This window comes from Chinchilla lanigera, unplaced genomic scaffold (genome assembly GCF_000276665.1).
Source record: "Chinchilla lanigera isolate Chin_1 unplaced genomic scaffold, ChiLan1.0 scaffold00102, whole genome shotgun sequence".
NCBI lineage: Eukaryota > Metazoa > Chordata > Mammalia > Rodentia > Chinchillidae > Chinchilla > Chinchilla lanigera.
Genome location: NW_004955503.1, coordinates 2572464 through 2595559, shown reverse-complemented (window position 1 = coordinate 2595559; position 23096 = coordinate 2572464). Strand labels below are relative to the sequence as shown.

General features: G+C 34.9%; 1 protein-coding gene across 2 annotated transcripts in view; it reads right to left on the bottom strand.

The window, feature by feature from the left end:
- Diaph2 (diaphanous-related formin 2) overlaps positions 1-23096 on the bottom strand; it is an 807533-nt gene that overhangs the window by 536907 nt on the left and 247530 nt on the right. For both annotated transcript variants that reach the window (XM_013505853.1, XM_013505854.1), the window contains exons 17-18: positions 21516-21833; positions 19710-19824 (exon numbers count right to left, since the gene is read on the bottom strand). In XM_013505853.1, coding sequence (XP_013361307.1) covers positions 19710-19824; positions 21516-21833 — 433 coding nt within the window. The remainder of the gene's footprint in view (positions 1-19709; positions 19825-21515; positions 21834-23096) is intronic.

Sequence of the window (23096 nt, the reverse complement as noted above, 5' to 3'; positions counted from 1 at the left end):
CCTTCCTGCCTTCTGTCCCTCCATCCATCTGTCTGTTCACTGTCTGTCCATCTGTCCATCCATCCTGAAAAGTGAGCCCAGGGACTACATACTAAGCTACATTTCCAGTACTTTTATTTTATTCTACTTTAATTTTGAAACAAGGTCATGCTAAATCGCCCAGACTGGGGTAAAATTTGTAAACTTCCAACCTCAATCTCCCAGAGTCCGTGCCTGGCTATTCATATATTTTTAAAATTATTCAACCATCACACCAAATGCCCCATCTAAATAGTTTTTCTATAATATTACTATATTTTATCTTCCTTAGAATATCTGACACTCTTAAAACTTTAATTATGTTTGTTATTATGCTTTTACTTAGACTGTAAATTGTACAAAAAAACTTAAATAATTCCTGCCTAAATCACAGCTATATTCTACATGCCGAGACCAGCATTTGGCACAGAGTTGATGCTCCATCTATATAGGAAAAATGAATTTATTGATTGCTATTAAAGGACTCATGCTTTCCGGAAAAGACTTTACTATATAATTTCTTAAAAATTAAGAAACTCTCATTTCTGAGAAAATATAGGCAGGATCTCAAGCAAAAATTCAATCACTAAGTCTATAAAACAAATACCTAATGACATGATAAACTTATTACACTTATTGCCCTAATAGATTTTATCAACCCTCTCACTTTTGTTTTTATTGTTTATTGTTTTCTTCTCCACTCCCATTTCTAAACTTTAAACTACAGATCAACCCAAAAGTTCACTGGTTCCCCTACCCCCACTCCAAACGGATCACCCTGAGATACTGGGCCTTTGCCCTGGGCTACATGTGCAGGATATATCTATCTATATCTATATCTATATCTATATCTATATCTATATCTATCTGTCTCTATCTCTGTCTCTATCTCTATCTCTCCTTCTATCTATTTTTTTGTGCAGTGGGAATCTCACTTAGCTGCCCAAACTGGGCTTCGACTTGACATCCTCCTCCCTCAGCCTACCCAAGCTCTTGGATTACCATGCTTAGGTTCCCTGGATCTTTTTAATCACACTGAGTTTCAGGAAGCAATGAGAGGATGCAGATAAAAACTGGGAGAAAGAAAACAACAAAGTACAAAGTCTATGGAAAATACTGACCATCCTAGTAGACAAGGCTCAGTTAACACACAACAATATAAATATGTCTAAACAACCTTTACAAAAAAATAATAATTTGGAACCTAGGAAATTCTTTGAGTAGGAAGAGATATTTATCTTTAATCTATGTAAGCAGGGAATCATGTGCACACAGAGAATCTGGTTGAGCAAACTAAGACAAACAAATTCCACTTCTTAGACTAAGAATTCAGAATAACATTCTGTGGCTTCATCGGGTAAAAAGGATTCTGTGAAAAATAGTAGAGTATGGCATAGGATAGAAATTCAGTACATATTTCTTGAATAAGCAAATAAGAAAAGGAGGACATAGTAATTCTTATGATCTTAAAGGAATTCAAGGGTAGATACATAATTTCCTCTAATATAAAGCTCAGAAGAAAACCATGGCTGGAGAATGGACCAATATAGCAAATTTCACAAAGGCCGAAAGTCTATTTTGTTTTTTCTCCGCTAAGGTTAAGATTATCTTTGAAAAGGTCTCTAAACAATCCCTAATCATCAGGCAAGAGGATGACTTTCCTCACCACTGCTTTTACTTCCTGCTCCTAATGTAAGACAACATAAATAGGTCTGAGCTAAAGACATCAAAATATAAGAAAAAGAATACTAGAAAAACATTTAATTGCCTTTTCCTTGCACATGTACCTCCAGGTTCCATATATTTATTTCCCTCTATTAAAAGACATAACTGCAAGCATATATTATGTATCACATAAAAACTAAATTATAAAAGAAGAAACGACAGATTTATAACCACTTGTAAAATTCATAAAGATCAGTGTAAACTCTTAAGACAACCACTTAGTGTGTTCTAGATGAAGTCCATTCTAATTCATATAATGTATTGGTAATAATTCTCAGTCAAATATTATACAATATATAAACACCAAAGTATAATTATACTTTGCCCACCAAGGAAACTGATAACGGTATTTTCAAAAACATGATGAAATTGGAGAGAGTTATGATACTAAATTTGTGATCCTCCTACATCAGCCTCCCAGAGTGTTGGGATTACAGGAATACACCACCATATCCAGTTAACTATCTCTCTCTTACTAATCTTAAGTGGAAATATAGAGTTATATCTTGGAAAACAATTAACCATAAATTATATTATTGTTATACTTTGATCTGGGAAAATATTAAGTTTAAAAAGCACTCTCAGAGCTCTTCCATATGAAACAATTTAAGAGTCCAATAGTATGAAGCTTAGTATGAGGTACCCTCAGGCATTGCTATTATAGAAAGTGACATTATGAAGTTTGTACCTACTACGGAAAAGGCTACTTAAAACACTTGACAACTTCTGTTATATTTGTCATCATTATATACCTACCTGGGCCAGTTGTTAAAACTGATTTCAACACCACACTAATAGGAACAAGTTCATAAATTCAATGCTTACTTCTTCATCGTGGGAACAAACTGCCTGGTAGTAACTTGTAAATCATAAATTTCACTAGTCACAGACATCATTGGGCACACACAGATGAACATGATGAGTTTCAAAAAGCATTACTACTGGAAATCAAAACAGCATCATGCCCTATTAATCACAGTGGGTAATATCATCATTATATAATGACAGTCAATATTAGCAGACCAAATAACTTTTACTAGCTCACACTACCAAAAAAACATTGCTTTCATAGGACAAATTTATAAGTGACCTTGACAAAGAAATGGCTGACTGTAAGTCTTCTTATAAAGAGTAAAAAAATCTCTTAAGGAATCCTTTAACTAAATTATAGCTTATCTAAAATATTGTTAAAAATGGCTAAACCTGGCATGATCATGCATAACTGTGATCTCAACACTTGGAAGGTTGAGGCAGAAAAATTGCTATACAGCAAATTAAACGTCAACCTCACCTACATAGTGAGATGCAGTCTACAAATAAAAAGCTAGACTCATGTCTCAAATCTAAGAAATTTCCCATGATTCTCTTTGTATGTACTCAGCTTATGATCTGAAATGGATTAAGAAATTGTATAATGCCAAGTTGTATTATTAATAAAATGAATGTCTAAAAAATAACACAAAGATTTTAGAACCATATTCTGCTCTGTCATGCAGATACATTAACATTTAATAATATAATCAATTATTAAAATTCTTAAATTGTTAGAATATAGAACAAAAGCATATGAAATAGAATGAAAATGCTAATGATTGGCAGGGATGTGAACTGATACTGCAAGAATAAACAGTAAGCAAAGCCTAGGACAGGAGTGACAGCATCTCTGTTATTGCTGTTAATTGAACAAAAAATACCTAATCAAACCAAATTCTCTTTTCAAAGAAAATTACAAATTCCCTAATAGCATCACACGTTATAGAGTAGTTACTTTTGTTGCCTTCTAATAAAAGCAATTACATGGAAGGAAACAACCCTGTTCCTCACACACTGCGTGTTTATCAGTCTCTTCTTATCACATGAAACCAGATGCAGTCAACCCCCACAAGACATTCTAATTGAGAAAATATTGGCAATACACAATACCTATATTTACCATCTGAATGCACCACATAGTTTGCTTAGGAACCTATAAAATTAATTTCAATACAAATTATAATCTTTAAGCCCATATCAACACATGGCAAGGGACATGAGGACACAGTGGAGGGAGGCACAGAAATATAAAACCAGTATTTATATTTATTTGTTCACGATAAGCCAAAGACAGTCCACATATGCATGGAGAATTTAACAAAGAGAGGTCAGTAACTTAAATATTTTGCTATTCTTTCTAGATTAGTTTTATACTGAAAGAAATGTTTCAATATACTTGAGACTATTTAGAGGGCAAACTGATTCATCAGTTCTCTTTTGAGCGTATTTTTACTGGTTCCAGTTAATGGAAATGCCCTAATATCCTACAGTAACACCCTACACAGGCTAGTTAGGGAGTTGGAGACGTTAGCCAGTATTCATAGGAGAAGAATTCATATGCAATAGCCTACTACTGTCTTACAGGACAAATACGAAGGTCTTGAAGTGATATTTGTGATAGCACAGCCTTGGTGGGCACATTTCCAGTATAGAGAGATGCAATAGTGTTTAAAAATACAGCCCTGAAAAAAAAATACAGCCCTGTAGATTTAGGGTTATGCTAATGCATCATACATCCATCTCTTTGCTCATGTATTAGGCATAACAAAGTCATACACTGGAGGAAAGACAGCTTCCTTAACAAATAGTACCGGGAAAACTACTGTTTTTATACAAGCAATTTTTGAAAAGCAATCTAGCTTTCATATTTTAAATCCTTAAAAAAGTAGATGATAAAAATGATGATGATAAAACAAGATTTTTTTTAGACATCCAAATTTAAAAAAGAGAATAAAAATAAAACACACCCAAGTAAAGTGAATTACTAAATCAAAGGAAAACAAATGTGCCGATTAACATTAGCAAACTACCCCAAAAGACTCAATTATGCAGAAATTTGACATTCAGTCAGTAATAAGGATTGGAAAGAGACAGATACATTCATGCAATATATATTTATATGTATCAATCACTGACTGAATTATTAAATATGTAAGTAAGTATTCTGAGTCCTAGTATGGGACGTACCACATATACTTTGGTACTGTGTTAGCTACCTTTCTCATTGCTAAGACAAAATACTCAACACTCAAAGTTAAAAGAGGAATGCTTTATTGTAGCTCACAGTTTGTAGAGGTTTCAGTTCATGGCTGGCTGGTTCTAAGGCAGAATGGCAAGGCAGAGGGGCATTGTAGAGAAACAGTTCATGGAAGGCAGAAGGCAGTAAAACAGCAAAGAAGCAAGGGACAACAGCAGCCCTCTTTCTGTCCCTTATATTCTGTCTAAAATACATGCACTTAAGGTGAATAGTACTCACACTCAGTGTAGGCCTTACCATTATCTACACCCAGAACTATGCCAAATCAATCAGTGGAATTAATTTAGTAATCATATACCCTTAATCCCAGCATGACACAATATCATCATCACACACTCTAGATCCAACCACCTCTGAAAATTCCCACGTATGATCACAGGAGGCTTTGGTGGGGGATATCTAGACACAAGCCATATTCCACCCGTGGTCCCCTAAAGACTCATACATATCCATTTATGCAAAAGGTATTTAGTCTAACTCCAAGAGTTTCCAAAGTCTTAACAGTTTTACCACTGCTGAGAAGTCCAACTCTAAAGTCTTCTCTGAGAATCTATGACAAACCCTTAGCTGCGAGCTCCGTATCAATGAAAAGAAAGTTAGACACTTCCAACATACAATGGCTCAAGGCAGTCATTTCATTCCAAAAGGTACAAAGAGGGGGATAGAAAGGAATGGGACTAAAGCAAGTCCAAACTCTAGCAGGGCAAACATTAAGTGCTATAGTTCAACACTGATCATCCAAGGCAGTCTGTGGCAACATGTCAACTCCAAACGTCTTGGATGGCTCTGCCCTTATGGCACTGCATGTGGTTACAGCTCTCACAGCTTCTCTTGTGGATTGGTTTTACTCACTCCCTTGCAGCTTTCCCCACACTGTCCACATTCCTGGCTTCTCTAACTTTCTAGGGTCTCCACTGAACCTTCAGCTTCACATTCACAGCTTTATACATTGCCCTCTCAGGGACACTCTGTCTGACCTCCCAGGCTTTCTTCTGAAATCTGGGTGGAAAGCAACCTGACCCCACAATGATAGTATTCTGCAAGCACCTAAAACCAGTACCATGTAGATGACACCAAGGTATTCTACAACCTGAAGCAGTAGCCAGGCTTCCTTCTCTGTTGGCTGTTGGAGTCAAGTACCTGGTTCACCAAGCACTCTGAATCCAACTCCAAGGAACAAATTCTCTGTGTTGTTGCCATTTTGGAACATAGTTCTCTGGAGCTTTCTTCCCAGAGCAAAGCATTTCATCTTTGCAACCTTGAGATTGCAAAGAGTGGAGTCTTACAATTTCTTCTTATGTCCTCAGGTTATCTTTTCCATTGTTCTGTTCCTTCTCAGCAATCAAGTTTTCCTCTGCTGTATCTTTACACTCGACAGCTTTAGTGAAGCTTCCTTTCTGGCTAAACTTACAACATCTTAAATCATTCTGCTTGGCTCTTTGCTCTTGATTCTCAACCTAGATCCAGCTAAAAGCCCCCAACAATAGCAATGCCACCTTGTCAACATTAGACTCTCTTTACATTTCTTCTGAAAAATTAATTAGTCCACCACGCTTTATCTCAGTCTCAGGCAGTCTCTGGACATGAGCAAAATGCAGACAGACTTTCAGAGAATCTATAACACACATCATCTGGAGTCCAACAGCCAATGCAGTCCTTCTTCCCAGCAGAAACCTCCCAAGCCTAGTCTACTGTTAGCATTTCTATTAGCATTTTGGTCTTCTGAGCTTTGAACGGAATTTCCCATCTAGTGGTATGGTTTACCACATTCCAGGGCTGCTTCTTCAGCAAGCATCTCCAAACCATTCCAAACTCTTCCCACAAGCCAGTCCCAAAGGCTCCTGAGCCACATGGTCAGGTACAGTGAGAGCAAGGACCCCAATTCTCTGGTACCAAATACTGTCTTAGCTACTTCTTGTTGTTGAGACAAAATATTCAACACCCAAAGTTAAAGGAGGAAAGGTTTATTCTGGCTAACAGTTTGTAGAGATTTCAGTTCATAGTTATCTGGCTCCAAGGCAAGGTAACATGGCAGAGCAGAAACAGTTCATGGCAGGCAGAAGACAGAAGGCAGCAAGTGACAGCAGCAGCCCTCTTTCTTTCTATTATATCCTATCCAGGGTGGGGCATCCTTAATCCTAGCATCATACCATGAATCAATGCCAGCATCACATCCTTAATCCCAGCATCATACACCCTAGATACAGCCACCTCCAAAAATCCTCACGTATAACTCTATAAGGCTTTGGAAGGAAATCTAGATGCAAGCCATAATAAGTACTATAAAACTAAATATAAATATAACTATAACGCTTTTTTGTGTTTTTTTTTTTAACTTACACTTATCAAAAGCAGTGGTATATGCTGGGAAAAGTACAGCAAACATAATGGTAATGTATCTTCTTAACTGCAAGAAGTATTAAAAGGGGGACACAGGTGAGTGAAACATTTGTAAGTTGATTGTGAGCCCTGCTTTCTGAGGGAAGTGCCAGCTAATTAGAAACCAAGTACAGTACTGGTAACTTTGTTCAGAGACAAGTTGAAGATTCTTTTAAAAACTTTCGTTCCAGATGCAAAAGCATTCAGTCCAAGTACAACGTAGGGGGACTAAAAAGGTAAATGGCTTTGAAAAACAAGAAGGCCATTGAATGTGGATAATGAGTGATCAGTGAAATGCTCCCAACACAAGCGTGTCATGATCACAACAAAGAAGGACTGAAGGCAGAGAGACTAATAGAAATTTTTTTATTTAATTTGCCCATGAAAGTCATGCCACAGCACCTCCACTTACTGAGAATGTATGTTAGAAAATACACTGAATGTTTAAATTAAAAAGTATTACAATGGAAGACACGTTGCCATTGATTACCCTCCAAATATCCCCCTCATTTCAAACACACTTGTCCCATAGTTCTTGCCAGTGTATCTTTTGTTGTAATAATTTTTTTAATTTAAATACTGTGTTTTGCAGTCACCCTTTGTATGATGTATCCATGAAGTAGGCAACTTTGAAAATGGCTCCCAAGTGACCCCTGCCTTCTAGTATTCATCCCCACAAGTGACCTCTTCCCTGTCTGAGTGTGTGGGTGTGTGTGCATGTACACGTGAGTGTGTGTGTGATGGCTGGACCGAGTTACTTGCTGCTAGGGATATCTTAAATTAAAAAATACTATGACTTCCTTATGGACCCCTTCTTAGCTTGCTTTTTTTTGGATGAACTAAATCGCATTTTCTACAGTACTCTATGTAAAGGCCCACATGCAAGCAATTGAGGGCAGCTTCTAGGCAACAGCCAGAAAAGAAACAGCAGCCGTTGGTTCAATAGCCCTAAACTGAGGGGCTGGGGATTTAGCTCAGCAGCAAAAGCGCCTGCCTGGCAAGCGCAAGGTCGTGAGTTCGGTTCCCGGTACCAGAGAAAAACCAAAAAAAAAGAAAAATAGCCCTAAACTGAATCCTGCCAGTAATCATGTAGGGGAATTTAGAAATAAAGCATTTCCCAACCAGGCCTTCAGATGAGGCCACAACTCTGACAGCCCCTCAACTGTAGCCTTGTAAGGAAACTTGAAGCACAAGGCTCAGCTGTGATCTGCCAAGATGCTTGATATTGTCAGGAAATGTGTGTGTTTTGGGGAGTTTGTTTTTTGCAGTGCTGGGGATCCAATCCATGGAATCAAGCATGCTAAGCAAGTGCTCTACAACTAAGTAAACCTCTAGCCCCTAAATGTATGTTCTTTTCATCTGGTAAACCTGTGGGTAATTTGTGATAGACTTATAGGTATATTATCCACAATAATAAGTTAATATTCTTTTAACATAGTCATACACAAAGTGCTAATCTGTTTTGTACTCTTTGAAGCATGCATTGAAATATGAGGCACTTTTACACTGTAATTTTGGACTGAGGGATCATTTAGAAAATTTAGTGGGGACCTAATAACAAAACTTAGCTCAAACAACTCACCTACCTTACCAGCTGTTAAACACTGCTTTCAATTACTGATATTAATGATATACTAATATACAAATAAACATAGTTTAGGATTCAGGAAAACTAAGAAATAATCACATATTTTTTAAATAATCTATTAAAGAAAAGGGAGTTACATTTACTTTCACTCAAAAGAACTAAATAACTAATAGAATTATTTATACATAATACCTCAAAAAACTAGATTTCAAATTTTTTAAATATGTTTTATAAATCAGAAAGACTCTTTTTCTTCTTTTTTATATCATGCAAGATATAGTCTAGGACTGGTCTAATTGCCACTAATATACATTTAGAACAAACCATAACCCTTTTTAATTTTATATAGCAATGTTTAAAACCTCCACTGGAGTTCAGCATAAATAATTTTGTCAATATAAAATAAATTTAGTTAGAACAATGATTCCAAATATGAATGAAAATCTGTGTTGGTTGCAACTACTGTGAAAAATAAACCTGTCATTTTGCTTAATATATATGTTTAGAAGCCAAAAATGGAAATAGACAATCTGCAGTCATATGCTCTACCACTGAGCTATACCCCTGAAAATAGACAGTATCTCTAACTCACAGGTCAAATGGGTAATATTAAAATAACACAAGAAATGTATAGTTATGACTCTAGCTTCAAAAGAGCTTAAATAAAAATGTATTTCATCACTTTCTTTAATGTACCATTATCAAATACCTAATGATTTGAAAATCACATTCCTTCACTCATTTTCGGAGGAGCCAGACCTCCAGTCTCAGCACTGTTTTACCAGTGACAATGTCCATGCTGAAAATGACTTTAAAAAGTCTTAGTTGTAGAATGAATAACATTATTCTCTTCAGGGGATAACAAACAGCATCTCTGGTTTTAGCTCAGAAGACCTGTCTTCCATGCCAGTGGAATAGGGTTACATGTTTCACGAGATATTAAAATATATATGAAACTATACCATTAACTGTATGAAAAAGGGCTGTTACCTATATAACAAAATTCACAAACTACCAAGAGCATAAAAGGCATTAAACCCCTTGATAGAGCATAAAGAAATGATTAAGGGCAAACCTGGGTGTAAAAGCATTGTTGTCACTTACTGGTTATGTAACCGAAACATTGCTCAATCTCTCACAGCCTCAGTTTCTTCTCAAACATAACAATAATAAAAGTATCTAGGGTTAATGTCAGGACTAAGTACAATATGGACCTAAAATGTCACAGATTTGGAGAAAATTTTACTTTTTAATATATGTGCTGTTATTATGATTGCCAGAGCAATATATCCTACTATTATTATTACAATTATTATAGGTAGTCACTGTAGTGCTGGTGTTAATAGTAAAAGTAGTAGAATAACCACACCATCATCAATATGTACAGATGAAACCATTTTGAAACCTGTTGTTTAGAAGGCAGACGGTATTCTGTCTCAAACTTGGTGACTTATAATTAAACAGTAACGTGGTTCTGTCTCAAAAATTCCTTGCTTTCTGTTTTATATATAAGAAATGACTATTTAAATGGTAGAAAATGACAATTAGAAATGCACATATTATATCTTCATTAGGATGAAACACTTAAAATGTTCATAATGAAAAAAAGCTTTGGGAAGGTGACAAAAATAATGAGTCTACCTACAGAAATTCCAAGAATGTTATGCATACAATAAAATGATAAAATTATTCACAGGTACAATAGACTGGACACTTATGTTTCACTAATTTATATGTTGATGGGGCATGCTTGTAATCTCAGTACATGGAAGGCTGAGGCAGGAGAATCACCTTGAGTTCAAGGTCAGCCTGGGCTATATAGTGAATTTAAGACTGGTCTGGAACACATAAAGAGACCCTGTCTCAAAAAAAAAAAAAAACAAAAAACACAAATAAATGAAGGAAGGAAGGAAGGAATGAGTTAATGAAACAAACTTTATGTGTTGAAACCTAACTCTCAGAGTGATGGTATTACATGTGCCCTTTGGTAGGTGATTAGATCTTGAGGGCAGAGCCCTTATAAAAGAGACCTCTGAGTGCTACCTTACAACTTCTGCCAAGTGAAGACATGGCAAGAGTCAGCCTCTATGATGTCTAGTACCTTAATCTTAGAATTCCTAGCCTGTACCTCCATGAGAAAAATTTCTGTCATTTATAAGCTACTCAATTTACATTATTTTATCGCAACAACACAAACTAAGACAGGTAAGTGTGGTTTTGAGTTTAATGTCTGAAAGATTTAAACCTTCCTTATTTGTTCCCTTATGTATTAAAGCTTGCACAACAGAAGTATGCATGCTTTGTCATTAAGGTGACAAATCATTTCTTAAAACACCGACTCTCTCTGGGCACTGTAGCACCACCTTATAAGGTATATATACTTTGAGACCAACCTCTCCTTATTTTCAAGTCAGTTTGAAGAATTTCTATACTATGAAGACAGAGTTCATTCAGATTGTACTATTCATTTGTCTTTTCATTACTTCACTAAATACAGAATACTGCAATGAGCAATGAAAGGATGGGTATCTTCAGAAGCAGTCAGCTGATTCTAAAGCTGAAAAATGCAATTTAAAATATGACCCTAGAGGAAAAATGCTTTTATACACATGCACTTTCAAACTCAGTTCCACCATAATCCGGAAGCTATGGCCAATATTTCAAGTATTGAAAAATGACATTTATATGCATGTGAAATATTTATAGCACCTCAATTTCTGTTATTATTAAAGCTAAAATGTACTGTAGAAACATTATTGAAGAAGCTAAACTTTAGTAACCTCATATATTTATTGAAGAAGCTAAACTTTATTAACCTTTAATGTTTATTTCTTATAGTTCCTCCAAGTAACATTAAAATCAAAGAAATTGATTACAACTTCCACAAATACGCTATCTTTGTATTTACTGAGGCCTCTAGAGAACCCTAGAAATTCTAATTAGAATTAGCACTTATAAGCTGCATATTTTATTATTATTTCAAATTTAGTTAATATTCACCATCACGGTTTTAATTCTTATATAATAACACTATTATCTATAAGTTACTATAGATTTTCAAGTAAAATAACTGTCACTGTAACCTTAATGGTTTTATTTCTGCAATTATCAAATTGCATAATCAACTATAATGAGAAAACATATGCCCACTATACAAATTCCAACAGTTACACATATGATGGATATTCAAAAGTATCAACAAGTTCTTCTCTAGCTGCCCCTACATCGGTATGGAAATATATATACATATCCATATCCAGAGAGCATTCCAAATATACTTTGTGTTGTGATTCCGTGATAGTTTATAAGGAGAACCTAACTATCATAACCATGAGAACATGTCATCTGAAAACCTGAAGAGACCTCAGAGCTGAAGATTAGGAATTTGTCTTGGTCAGACTATCCTGTCTTTCCTAGCCTACTGCTATTTATTCACAATTAATGATCCTTCACCTATCTATAAATTCCTATCACTTATCTCTGTCTACCAAAGGCCTGCTTTATGGTTAATAACCCAATTATTGTGTCCCTCCCTAATGTTTATAGAATAAAGCCCAATTTCTTCAGCATATAAATTCAACCTATCACTTTCATCTCCGAGTCCCTTTGCTGTATACCCTAATCCAACTTACCACTGCCTGTGCTTTCAACAATTTGTGCTTCTCTCCCATAGGCCATAGCCCTAAGCTTTCCATAAACTTTGAGTTCCAACTTAAAAACTCAAACCCTAATGTGAGAGTATTTCTTTTTTAATAAAAAACTGAACCGAGGTTCAATCAATGACAGAGAGCCAAGTGATCAGACCACACACAAATAAGGCAAACACCTAGCCCTAGCCAATGAACTGATTTCTGTGTTTCTATACTCAGCCTATAAAAGCTCACTGTTCACACTGCTGGGTGAAGTTCTCCACAGTTCTTCTGGTTCTGGCTACTACACAATTCATGAATCATTCTTTGCTCAAATAAACTCTGCTTTGCTCAATATTTCTAAAGTTTTTCAATACTTTACTAATGGTACTCTCTACCTAGCATCCCTTCTTTCATTCTTTCACTACTGAAATTCTCATTAGATAGGAATGCTTGGCTCAAATAATAATACCCCTGGGATTCCCAATTTCTTAGTAAAATTTACTATTTTAATTTTTTTTACCCATGACTTTTAAAAAATATCTTCTCTAGTATTTACTATAGCTTCACTAATTAGAGTGTCAATCTACCTACCTCCCTCATAATATTATGAGTTCTCTAGTGCATGGATAAGACATTATTTCTTTCCCCCCCATTTACTATAGTGACTTACACAAAGTTGGTACTCTATTCATTTCTTAATGAATTTTCAAATACTAAATATTTACAAATACTAATATTTACAAATTTTCAAATACTAAATATTTACACATTAAAATATTATAGATATCAGAAGCAATGTATTTTAAAACTTATTTCCATTAAGTAATTCTAAACTATTCTAAGTTTTAAATATTTTCTTGAAAATAGACTACTAACTTTACAGTGGATGTATCAAGAAAAGAGTAATGAACTCTCCAACACTCTTGCAATATAGTAAGTGTGTGACTTAAGAACATTCAAGTTGCAAACATTCGCAGATACAAATGGACCTCACATGAGGGACTTTTGCAGATGTAAACAAATCATTGAAGTAGCTCACATGTCTATCAGCAATTGTCACAATTGCGCTGCTGTGTGCTTACGGTACAGTGCGATAATTACAGCATTTTTTTGTGTGAGTTTCTCTTCTTATGATTTACACTGTGTATCTGTGTCAAAGATAAACAAGACTCACTTTGTTGGACTTTTGTATGAATCTAACTTACGAACATTGTCCCTGAATAGAACTCATTTCTAAATTAAGGACTTGTCTAGAAGGAAGTTTTCAAAAGTGTTGGAGCACTGAGTCTAAGAGTTTTGAAAATAGGTCGTAGAGAAAATGGGTATGTTGCTCCTTCCAGAATACAGCTGAATGGGCTGCACGGAGCATCAGAATGGAGAACTAAGTGGTGCCCTAGAGCTAGGAAAGCCAGCAATGAAGTTATGCTTGTTGGAGCCAAGAGCCCCCTGTTGCTTTCTTTCTAAGCTTACCAACTATTGGCAAAGTTATGTATCAAGGTACTGCCAGTGACAAGGAACTCAGCTATGATAAGAAGATCAATCAATAGTTACTGAGTATTATTCAAAAATGGCAGATTTGAATCATTAAATTTATTTGGGCTATTCTATGCATGTCTAGAGTATTCTGTGATGCTTAAGTGATTTCCTAAATTCCCCTTCACAAATCATCTTAGTAAAGGTGATGGCACTAACAGGTACCCCATACCATGACTTTGTACTTAAATATTCAAAGTAAGCACAGTAAGAATAATACTACAAGAAAAGTTTGGAGAATTAAATTTAAGAGGAATAGAAATGCAGCATTCACAGCAGTGAGAGCCTTTTGGTTTTACATGGATTTAATTATGTTTTGGTGGTAAAAATTACTTCTATTGTAACTGATTAACTCTACCAAGTGATAGAAGAAATTTTCTTTCTGAATTAACAGTTCTATAAAGTGTCAATAACTAAACTACAACAAAACAAAATGAAAATAACAAAGTACATGGAAAAAGCATCAGGCAAAGAAGTGGGGAAAATTAATTAATATTTATTAAATGCCTGCTAGACACTAAACACTGTGCTATGTGCTTTAAATAGATAACCTTATTTCTCATTGCACTAAGTGAACATTAGTATAGTCATTTTAAACTGCTAAGAACAGACACTACACTTGATCTTAGTCAAACATGCAGTCACTGCAGTGACAAGTATCATAACCACAATGCAAGAATATGTAATACTATTTCCTCCAGTGTTTTCTACTATACAATACTATCCTTAGCAATGATATTCAGAAATTAGTTTTATATTTAACTCTCTATCTCTAACATCAGTTTCATTTGTAAAATAAAGAGGCTGTACCTACATTCTGTATGTCCAGTCTGACTAGAATGTCATAAAATCTGAAACTTGTGGTACTAAATACAAATAAATCAGAAAGCAAAAAGGGTAGCAGCTCAACAGATAATGTGACATGAACTAGAAGAAGAAGTTCACAGAAAAAGGAAGATAAACACTGCCTATGGGTAGAAGAAAAGCTCCTCAACTTCATTCCTAATTTAAAAAGTAAGTATTATGATACCAACCATTAACCATTTTCACCTCTAAGAGGTAGAGAATGTGGAGAAGGAGATACAGGTTGAGCATTCCCTATCCAAAATGCTTGCACCTGTGTTTGAACTTATCCAAAAGTGTTTCAGATTTTGGAATTTTTTTCCAGATTATAGCACATGAGCATATACTCAATAAGATATCTTGAAGATGGGTCAAAAGTCTAAACCAAAAATTAATTTATGTTTCACAAATACCTTACACATGTAACCTGAAGATAATTTTAAACAATACTTTCAGGGCTTCTGTGTTTTAACTGTAGTTTATGACATGAGGTCAAGTGTAGAATTTTTCACTATGGCTTTGTACTGGTGCTCAAAGTTCCAGATTTTGGAACATTTCAGATTTAAGATTATTGATGTACAACCTACATTTATATGCATTCCTGGTAGCATTGTAGAAACATTTTAGAAAGCAAATTCATTCTTCAGATTTTTAAGTATAGAAAATTTATGCAAGTATTTTACTTCTAGAATTTATTCTACAGATACTCTCACATACGCACACAAAGGCAGACATAGAAATATATTTCCCACAATATTTTTTGAAACAGTATAATATTGAATCTAATTTAAATATCCTTTAATGAGAGACTGGCTAAATGAAGATAAATCCATATCACAGAATTGCAAGCACTTTGTAAATAACATAGTAGTGAATATTGCCAATCGATCACCCTGACTGATCACTGATGCATGAAAGCCTGAGTCTCTAGCTTGCTGGCTTACTCTATAAATCTGGGACTTGCAAGGCTCTACAACTTATTCTTATCTTGTGTGTGTTGCTGAGATATGCCCCAGGGGCTAAATCACACTGTTCTGTGACTTCTCCCAGCTTCAAGCTATATAGGAAGGACCCTGGGAGAAACTCACACCACGCAATGAAGTGTGAAAGAGGTGACAAGACTCAGGAAGGATCTGATGGGAAAACTGAAGCCTACAGAAAAATGGAAGAGACAGAACACAATGTAGAAAAAGGAAGGGACAGTCTGCACTTTCTCCCTTTCTCCTGGCTTACCGCAGAAGAGAAAGGAAGATTGAATCTATAGAGACACAGAGAAAGTAGACTCTGAAAGCTTTCAGGAGAAACACAGCAGTGCAACAGATTAGTGAATGCTGTTTGCTGCAATAGCTGGTGAGTGACTTCATTCCAAGTGCCTGCCATATCCCAGGAGAGTGGTCAGAAGCCATTCCAAGGAATGGTGCACTGAGCCCAGAACTCAGAGCAGCCACAGGTTGGCTTCATTTTAGGGTTCCCAAGGTTAGCTTCCTACAACGACTGGGTGAGGGACAACAATGGAAGACAACCACGATCCAGGAGCCATGCTCAGTCCAGCAAGAGACTTGCTGAAGGGTTTAAGCTAAACAACACAGGAAACACACCCAGTTCCAGAGGCGATGCTTGGCCTGATTTGCTGTGGAACTGAAAGTCTTAGAACTGACAACCTTACCCTAATCCCACTCCTTGCTTGCTGGTGCTGCATCCAGCACAGATCTGGGCTGTAGATGGCTTCTTTATCTTCCATGCTTCCCAAAAAATAATAAAAATCTTTATCTTCCATGCTTCCCCAAAACAAGAAAATTAGCATGATCTGGCCATTATCATAGTGATGGCCAGTGTCATGAACAATATTATACCCCTTTATTCTCTTCATCAGTAGCTGCACTGTAATGGCAAGTAAAGCAAAAATAGGCTAATTGAAATAGGCAATTTTTATCTCTAGTTTTCAAGAGTGATTATTTTCTCATTATGTCTTATTTTGGAGGAAACATGATACTAGCATGAGCAAGGACATATCTTGAATTAGACACTGCCCAGAAACTACAGACCCCAGAACAAAACCACATCTTCAAAATCACAGAGAATTTTTTGTTTTGTTTGTTTTTCTGGCTGGTTGTTTTGTTTTGTTTTTGTTTGGTTGTTTTTGCTCTTCATTTTTTTCTTCTTTCCATACTTCCTCTTTTCCTCACCAGTTTCTTGGAGCTTGGGATATGTCCTTTTGTCCTTCTGCCTTGCTTTTTATTGCTTTTATTTCTTTATTTTCCCTGTACTGTTTCTTCTTCTCCCTTTTAATTTTCTCCCTGTAATTATCTCCTTTGTGTTTAGGCTCTATGTAATTTATTTTTCTTTTACTTCCATGTTTTGGCTTTTTTTTTTTGTTGTTAATCTCTTACCTGTACCTAATCTATAAACATCCTTCAACTCCCCAATAACATCCTTTGTACAACTTCTCTCTCATCCTTCTCATACAATAGTTTAAGGTATACATGTTTTCCTCTTGCATTCCCATTTTAAACCCTGTATCTTTAACAGTTTAACCATAAAGCTTTGTTACTCTCTTCATAATTAATGTTTTAAAAATTACTGTTGAACTTTTCTCTACCATTAGTGACGATATAATCATTATATTAAGTACATATAAGCAGTTAGTCAATACCTGAGTAACTTAATGTTTACATTATAATTGCTGATTTCTTCTCTAGATTTAAGTGTGGTACATAATTCATTCTTATGGTATGTTAATATCTAATTCATCTTGGATGATACCACTGTAGCTGATTCACTTGATATCAACATAGTTGCATAATTCTCAGTACTAATCTTAAAGGCAACACTTAGATCAACTTTGTGACATACAAATGGCAAGTAAATACATGAAAAATGTTCAACATCACTGGTCACTTCAGAAATACAAAATAAAACAATACTAAGATTCCATCTCACTCCAGAAAGAATGGCTACCATCAAGAAATCAACGAATAATAAACAGTTGAGATGCTATGGAGCAAAAGAAACCCTCCTTCACTGTTGATGGGAGTGGAAACGGATATAGTCACTATTGAAATCAGTACGGAGATTCTTCAAATAAAACTAAAAGTAGTAATTTCATTTGATCTGGCTACTCCCTTCCTAGGGTTCTTCCCAAAGGAGTTATAGGTATCATACTACGGTGATATATGTATATCCATATTTATATCAGCACAATTAACAACAATCAAATCTTGGAAGCAAATTATATGTCCATCAACAGAGGAATGGAAGAAGAAAATGTGGTGTTTATACACAATGAGGTACCACTCTGTCATAATGAAGGATAAACAAGTGTGCAGAAAAGTTTGTAGGAAAATGGATGCACCTTGAGACCATAATGTTAAGTGAAGTAAATCAGACACACAAGCTTAAATAGTGCACAGTGAACTTCTACGAACAATCCAATAGGTACATTAAGTGCAAAAAAAAAAAAAAGAAATATAATAGGAAAAAGGACAAAGAAAAAAGTTACTGTAATTCATCAGGGACAAAGTATCTAAAATGTATCTTCAATTAAAAGATTTTAAATCTAAAACAACAAAACACAAAGTACAACACAAAATACAATCTCATGTGGAATAGACTAAAGAAATTTTTAGAAAATATGGCATAAAAGAAAAAAAAATGATACATACAATATGCTTCTAGAGGTATAGAATATTCCTAAGAGACAATGTGAGAAATCAACAACTTTCTCTGTGGAAGAAGTTGTAAGTCTGGGGCTAAAAGGGAACTCGATCTTTTCTTTTTCTTACCATGTATCTTTCTTTTGTAAAAAGTTATTACATGAATCCTTTGCTGTAAGAATGAACACACTGTTATAAAATTTATCAGTTTTAAAAAGGGATTACAATAAATATTAATCTCTGGATTGCTGAAGAACCATTTAACTGTGAAGATTACCAAATTTTTAAAAAGTCAAAATTATTCAAAATAGTATAATCACCCCAGATTTCTATATGTGCTAACTGCAGTCTATAAGACATAATACTGCACAAATACTTTCAGTATGCAAAATATGCTAAACAGTTTGAAAAGGAATACTTTTCATATCTCTCTCTCATTGCCTCCCCTCTCTATTTTCCAAAATTCACATTCTAGGGGATGTTGTGACAAAGCAAAGGTGGCAAAAGTGCTAAGTCCAAGTGCGTGACAGTAGAAAATACTTTCATTTCTTAATTGTAAAGTCTGATTTAGACAGAAAAAAATTCCACGGTTAATTGAACAGTCACTTCTGCTATAGCTAATAAAACATGTATAAATATGTTGAAATATAATACCAAGAATGCATTAACCACAATGATTAATTATGAGATTGAAAAGTTACCTGAACATAGTATCAAAATTACATGTAAAATACCTAAGAAACTATGGATCTAAACAAAAACATGGTATTCTACTATAAAATCAGTAAACAGATTTATTGGGTATCAGATTTTGATATTAATTCAAGAAAATATATTCATAATTAAAACTACAAAACTGCCTAGAAAACAAATTGGTAAGTAATACAAGCGTAGTTGGAAACTGTATATAGTCCCTATGGCACTAATCTTGCTGCAATTTCGAGAAAACTTCAGAGTCGTTAGAATTGTTATGTCATTTTCTCTTAAATGGTGAATCAGCAAGTCCATGTCCTATGCTCCTCAGTGAAAATTAAAATTTCATAATTTTATATACAGTAAAACACACATATTAAACAATGAAAATAATATCTCTATTTTAAGATGAAAAATAACACATGCAAAAAATGTTAATATGTTAATCTATCTGTGTTTCACTGTATCAGGGAAAATTATATATAGGCACATCCTTTAAAATTTTCAATGAAGCACTGAATTCTAAAACATCAGAATCAGAGATTAATACTTTTAAAAAAAAAAATAAACAGTACCTTTTATCTGCGTAGCAAAATTCAGGGTCAATTTTGCAAAGAGATCTGGATTCTCAAACTTGTCTTCTTTCACTTTTAACCAGAAACAGGTCTCAGATAATTCTTTGGGCTCAATCTAAAACAAAAATAACAAAAGCAAACTTCTAAATTATAACTTAGTATTTATTTTTTGAAAGACTTCACTTTCACAAATGATGAATTACAATTCTTTCATTCATCTATCCACTAAATAAATTTTAGGATCTTTCAAAGTAGCAGTCTTAAGGTAAACACTCACTGGGAAAGCCTCAGAATTCTGTTGGTATGAGGAAAGGTAAACAACAGCAATGGGCCATATAGTAAATTACATTTAAAAAAAAAAAACCTTTTCCAATCTTGTTGTGCAATTTTATACCATTGTTCTTATTGTCTATTTTTCTTTTCTTTGAAGTAAAAAGGGAAAAAAATCTTCTGATGAAAATAACCTTAAAAATAATACAGTAAATCCCTCTTGAACTCACATACATTCTTCTTACTCCTAGATTTTTGAAAACAGGGAATTTGAGGCACAGAAAAGTGAATTTCCTGTGTTCTGTGATGATACTGAAGGCAAAGAACAATAATACCCAATAATACCTAATAATACATACTTCCTACTATGCATCAGGTACTGTTTAAGTGATTTGCATATATTTACTCATCTAATTCTCACTATAATCCTTTAATGCAGAGCTTATTATCATCTCTTTGTTAAAGACAATGTAACTGAGTGCTGTACAGTTTAAATAGCTCCCCAACTGAGTAAATGGTAAGGTGGGATATAAACCCAGTCTGGTTCAGAGAATTGTCTTCTTAACTACTACACTGAAATCCAAGATGTGAATTGTGCATTTGGAGCGTATGATGTTTGGTGATATGTAAGTGCCATTGCAATGAGTGATAAAACACCAAACATGTCAGTACATTTGCAAACATAGATAACTGGTCCAATATTTTGATGGGCTGTGCCTAATTAAAAATACCTATGCTGTTGGTCTGGGGATGTAGCTCAGTAGTAAAGCACCTGACTAGTATCCATGAGGCACTGGGTACAATCCTTACTTACCACTAACACAAACAAACCAAAACCCCTTCTCAAATCATATATACCTCATTTACACAGGTATATACTCAATTTTTAAAAACATTGTGATCAAGCCATTTTGTTAAACAGACCCAGTGTGACATGACTCTAAAGTTCTTCAGTATTGGTAACTATATTTTCACTAGAAGAGAAATTCCCAGGAATGAGGACTATGAAAATCTTTTAACTTTTTAAAGAAAAACCATATTTGGTGACAATAAAAATAAGGCATGATAACATGTAGAAGAAGGAATTTTCATTCATCACATTAAAAAAATCATCAGGTTACATCACTACTGAATGTAATCACCTAATTTAAACTACAATATGAAAGTTAAAACTGAAAAAAAAATTTTAAGAGCAATAAAAAGTAAGACAGCAAGGCTAGATAATAATACAAATACTGAAGAGAGTTAAAGTGCTTAACCGTGCTAAAAGAATCAAAACTGGTTTTCATTCGTTGATAAAATTCAAACCTTACTTAGTAGACCACTTTAATATTGCTTTTGCAAGCCTTATAATTTCAAGCTATCCAGGGAGCTTCCGGTTATCTAGATAGTTAACTGAAACATGGACTGATGGTGAACTTGTAGAGGAAAGCAGTACGTTCAGCAGTCAGCATCTCAAATATTAGGTAATATTCTAACAGAGCAATGCGGTTACCATTGCTGGACAAAGTCAGAAAACTGTAGCTATGTTATTACCTTTGACCAATTGATTCTCTTCATGGATACTTCAGGTTTATATATTTTTTTCTGCTTCATTCCATAGGGAAGATCAAGTGGTGCTCCTGGGGGAAGAGGAACTCCTCCAAGCGGTGGTGGCAGAGGAGGCCCCCCAGACAAAGGTGGTGGTGGTGGTGGTGGTGGTACTGGTCCCACTCCATGTAATGGAAGTGGTGGAGGAGGAGGAACTCCAGGTAGAGGTGGTGGTGGAGGTGGTGGTGGAGCTTGGCCAACACCTGGCATTGGTGGTGGTGGAGGAGGGCCTGGAGGGCCTACTGAACCTGAGGGTCCATGTCCCTGAAATATAAATAATTCAAGTTTAAATACTTATAATAAAATGCAGCAGAAACAATACATGTCAGTAGATATTTATGGTTTGGTTAAGATTATATATGCTTTAATTAATTTTAAGGATTATACAGTGTTACAGTACACTTTAAAAAATTATATAGACTTTTGATAAACATTACAAACTAGACAGTGACTGCTTCTAATAAATTAATGCAAGGAAAGTTGACATCTACTAACATTTATCAAATAATCCTCCAAAACAATGTAAAAATTACCTTTCATTATAAGCACTTCCAAAGAAGATGTACTGCATGTGGCTGGAGCATATTAGACCAGTGGGTCCAAATGTAGGATAATTAATACAAGGTCATGGATTCAAATCTCTTGGAAGCCAATTAGCCTTACGTAAGAGTCTATTTCATAGCAACATTAACTAAGCTGTGTTTTAAAACCAATTATCAAGCTAGGTGTGTTGGTACACATTTGAGATCCCAGAATTCATAAAGCTGAGGCAGGAGAATCTCCAGAAGTTCAAGGCCAGCATAGTGAGTGGCCTACATAGAGTTCATAGCAAGAACTATATAGCAAGACCCTGTTTCAAAAAACCAAAAAACTAAAAAACAAACAAACAAAACAACCCAGCAACACCACCAATAATTAATACTAAGATAATGGATAAAGAAACAACACTTTATTTAATATTTTCTTCTTTTCTGATGATTACTCTGTACTCATTTCTTTAAACTACTACTGATCACAATGATTCAATTTCAAAACTGAATATAAAAATGGAGGCATTCATTAAAAATATTTCCAAGAAACCAGGACCAGTGAACAGGTACCATTGATAATCAAGATAGAGCATTAGATTAACAGAATAAAGGGTTTTGCACATCTAAAGAAATCACCGGCAAAGTAAAAAGAAAACCCACAAACTTGGAAAAAATTTTAGCTGATTGTCCCTCAGACATAGGGCTTCTATCTAGAACATATAAAGAATTAAAAAATATCAGCCCCTCCAAATTCAAAGACCCAATCCAAAAATGGGCAGCGGAGATGAATACACACTTCTCAGACAAGGAGATACAAATGGCAAATAAATATATGAGAAAATGTTCAACTTCATTAGTCATTCGAGAAATGCAAATTAAAACAACACAGATATTCTACCTTACCCCAGTAAGAATGGCTAGCATTAAGAAATCAACCAATAACAAATGCTGGCAAGGTTGTGGAGAACTAGGAACCCTTCTCCACTGCTGGTGGGAA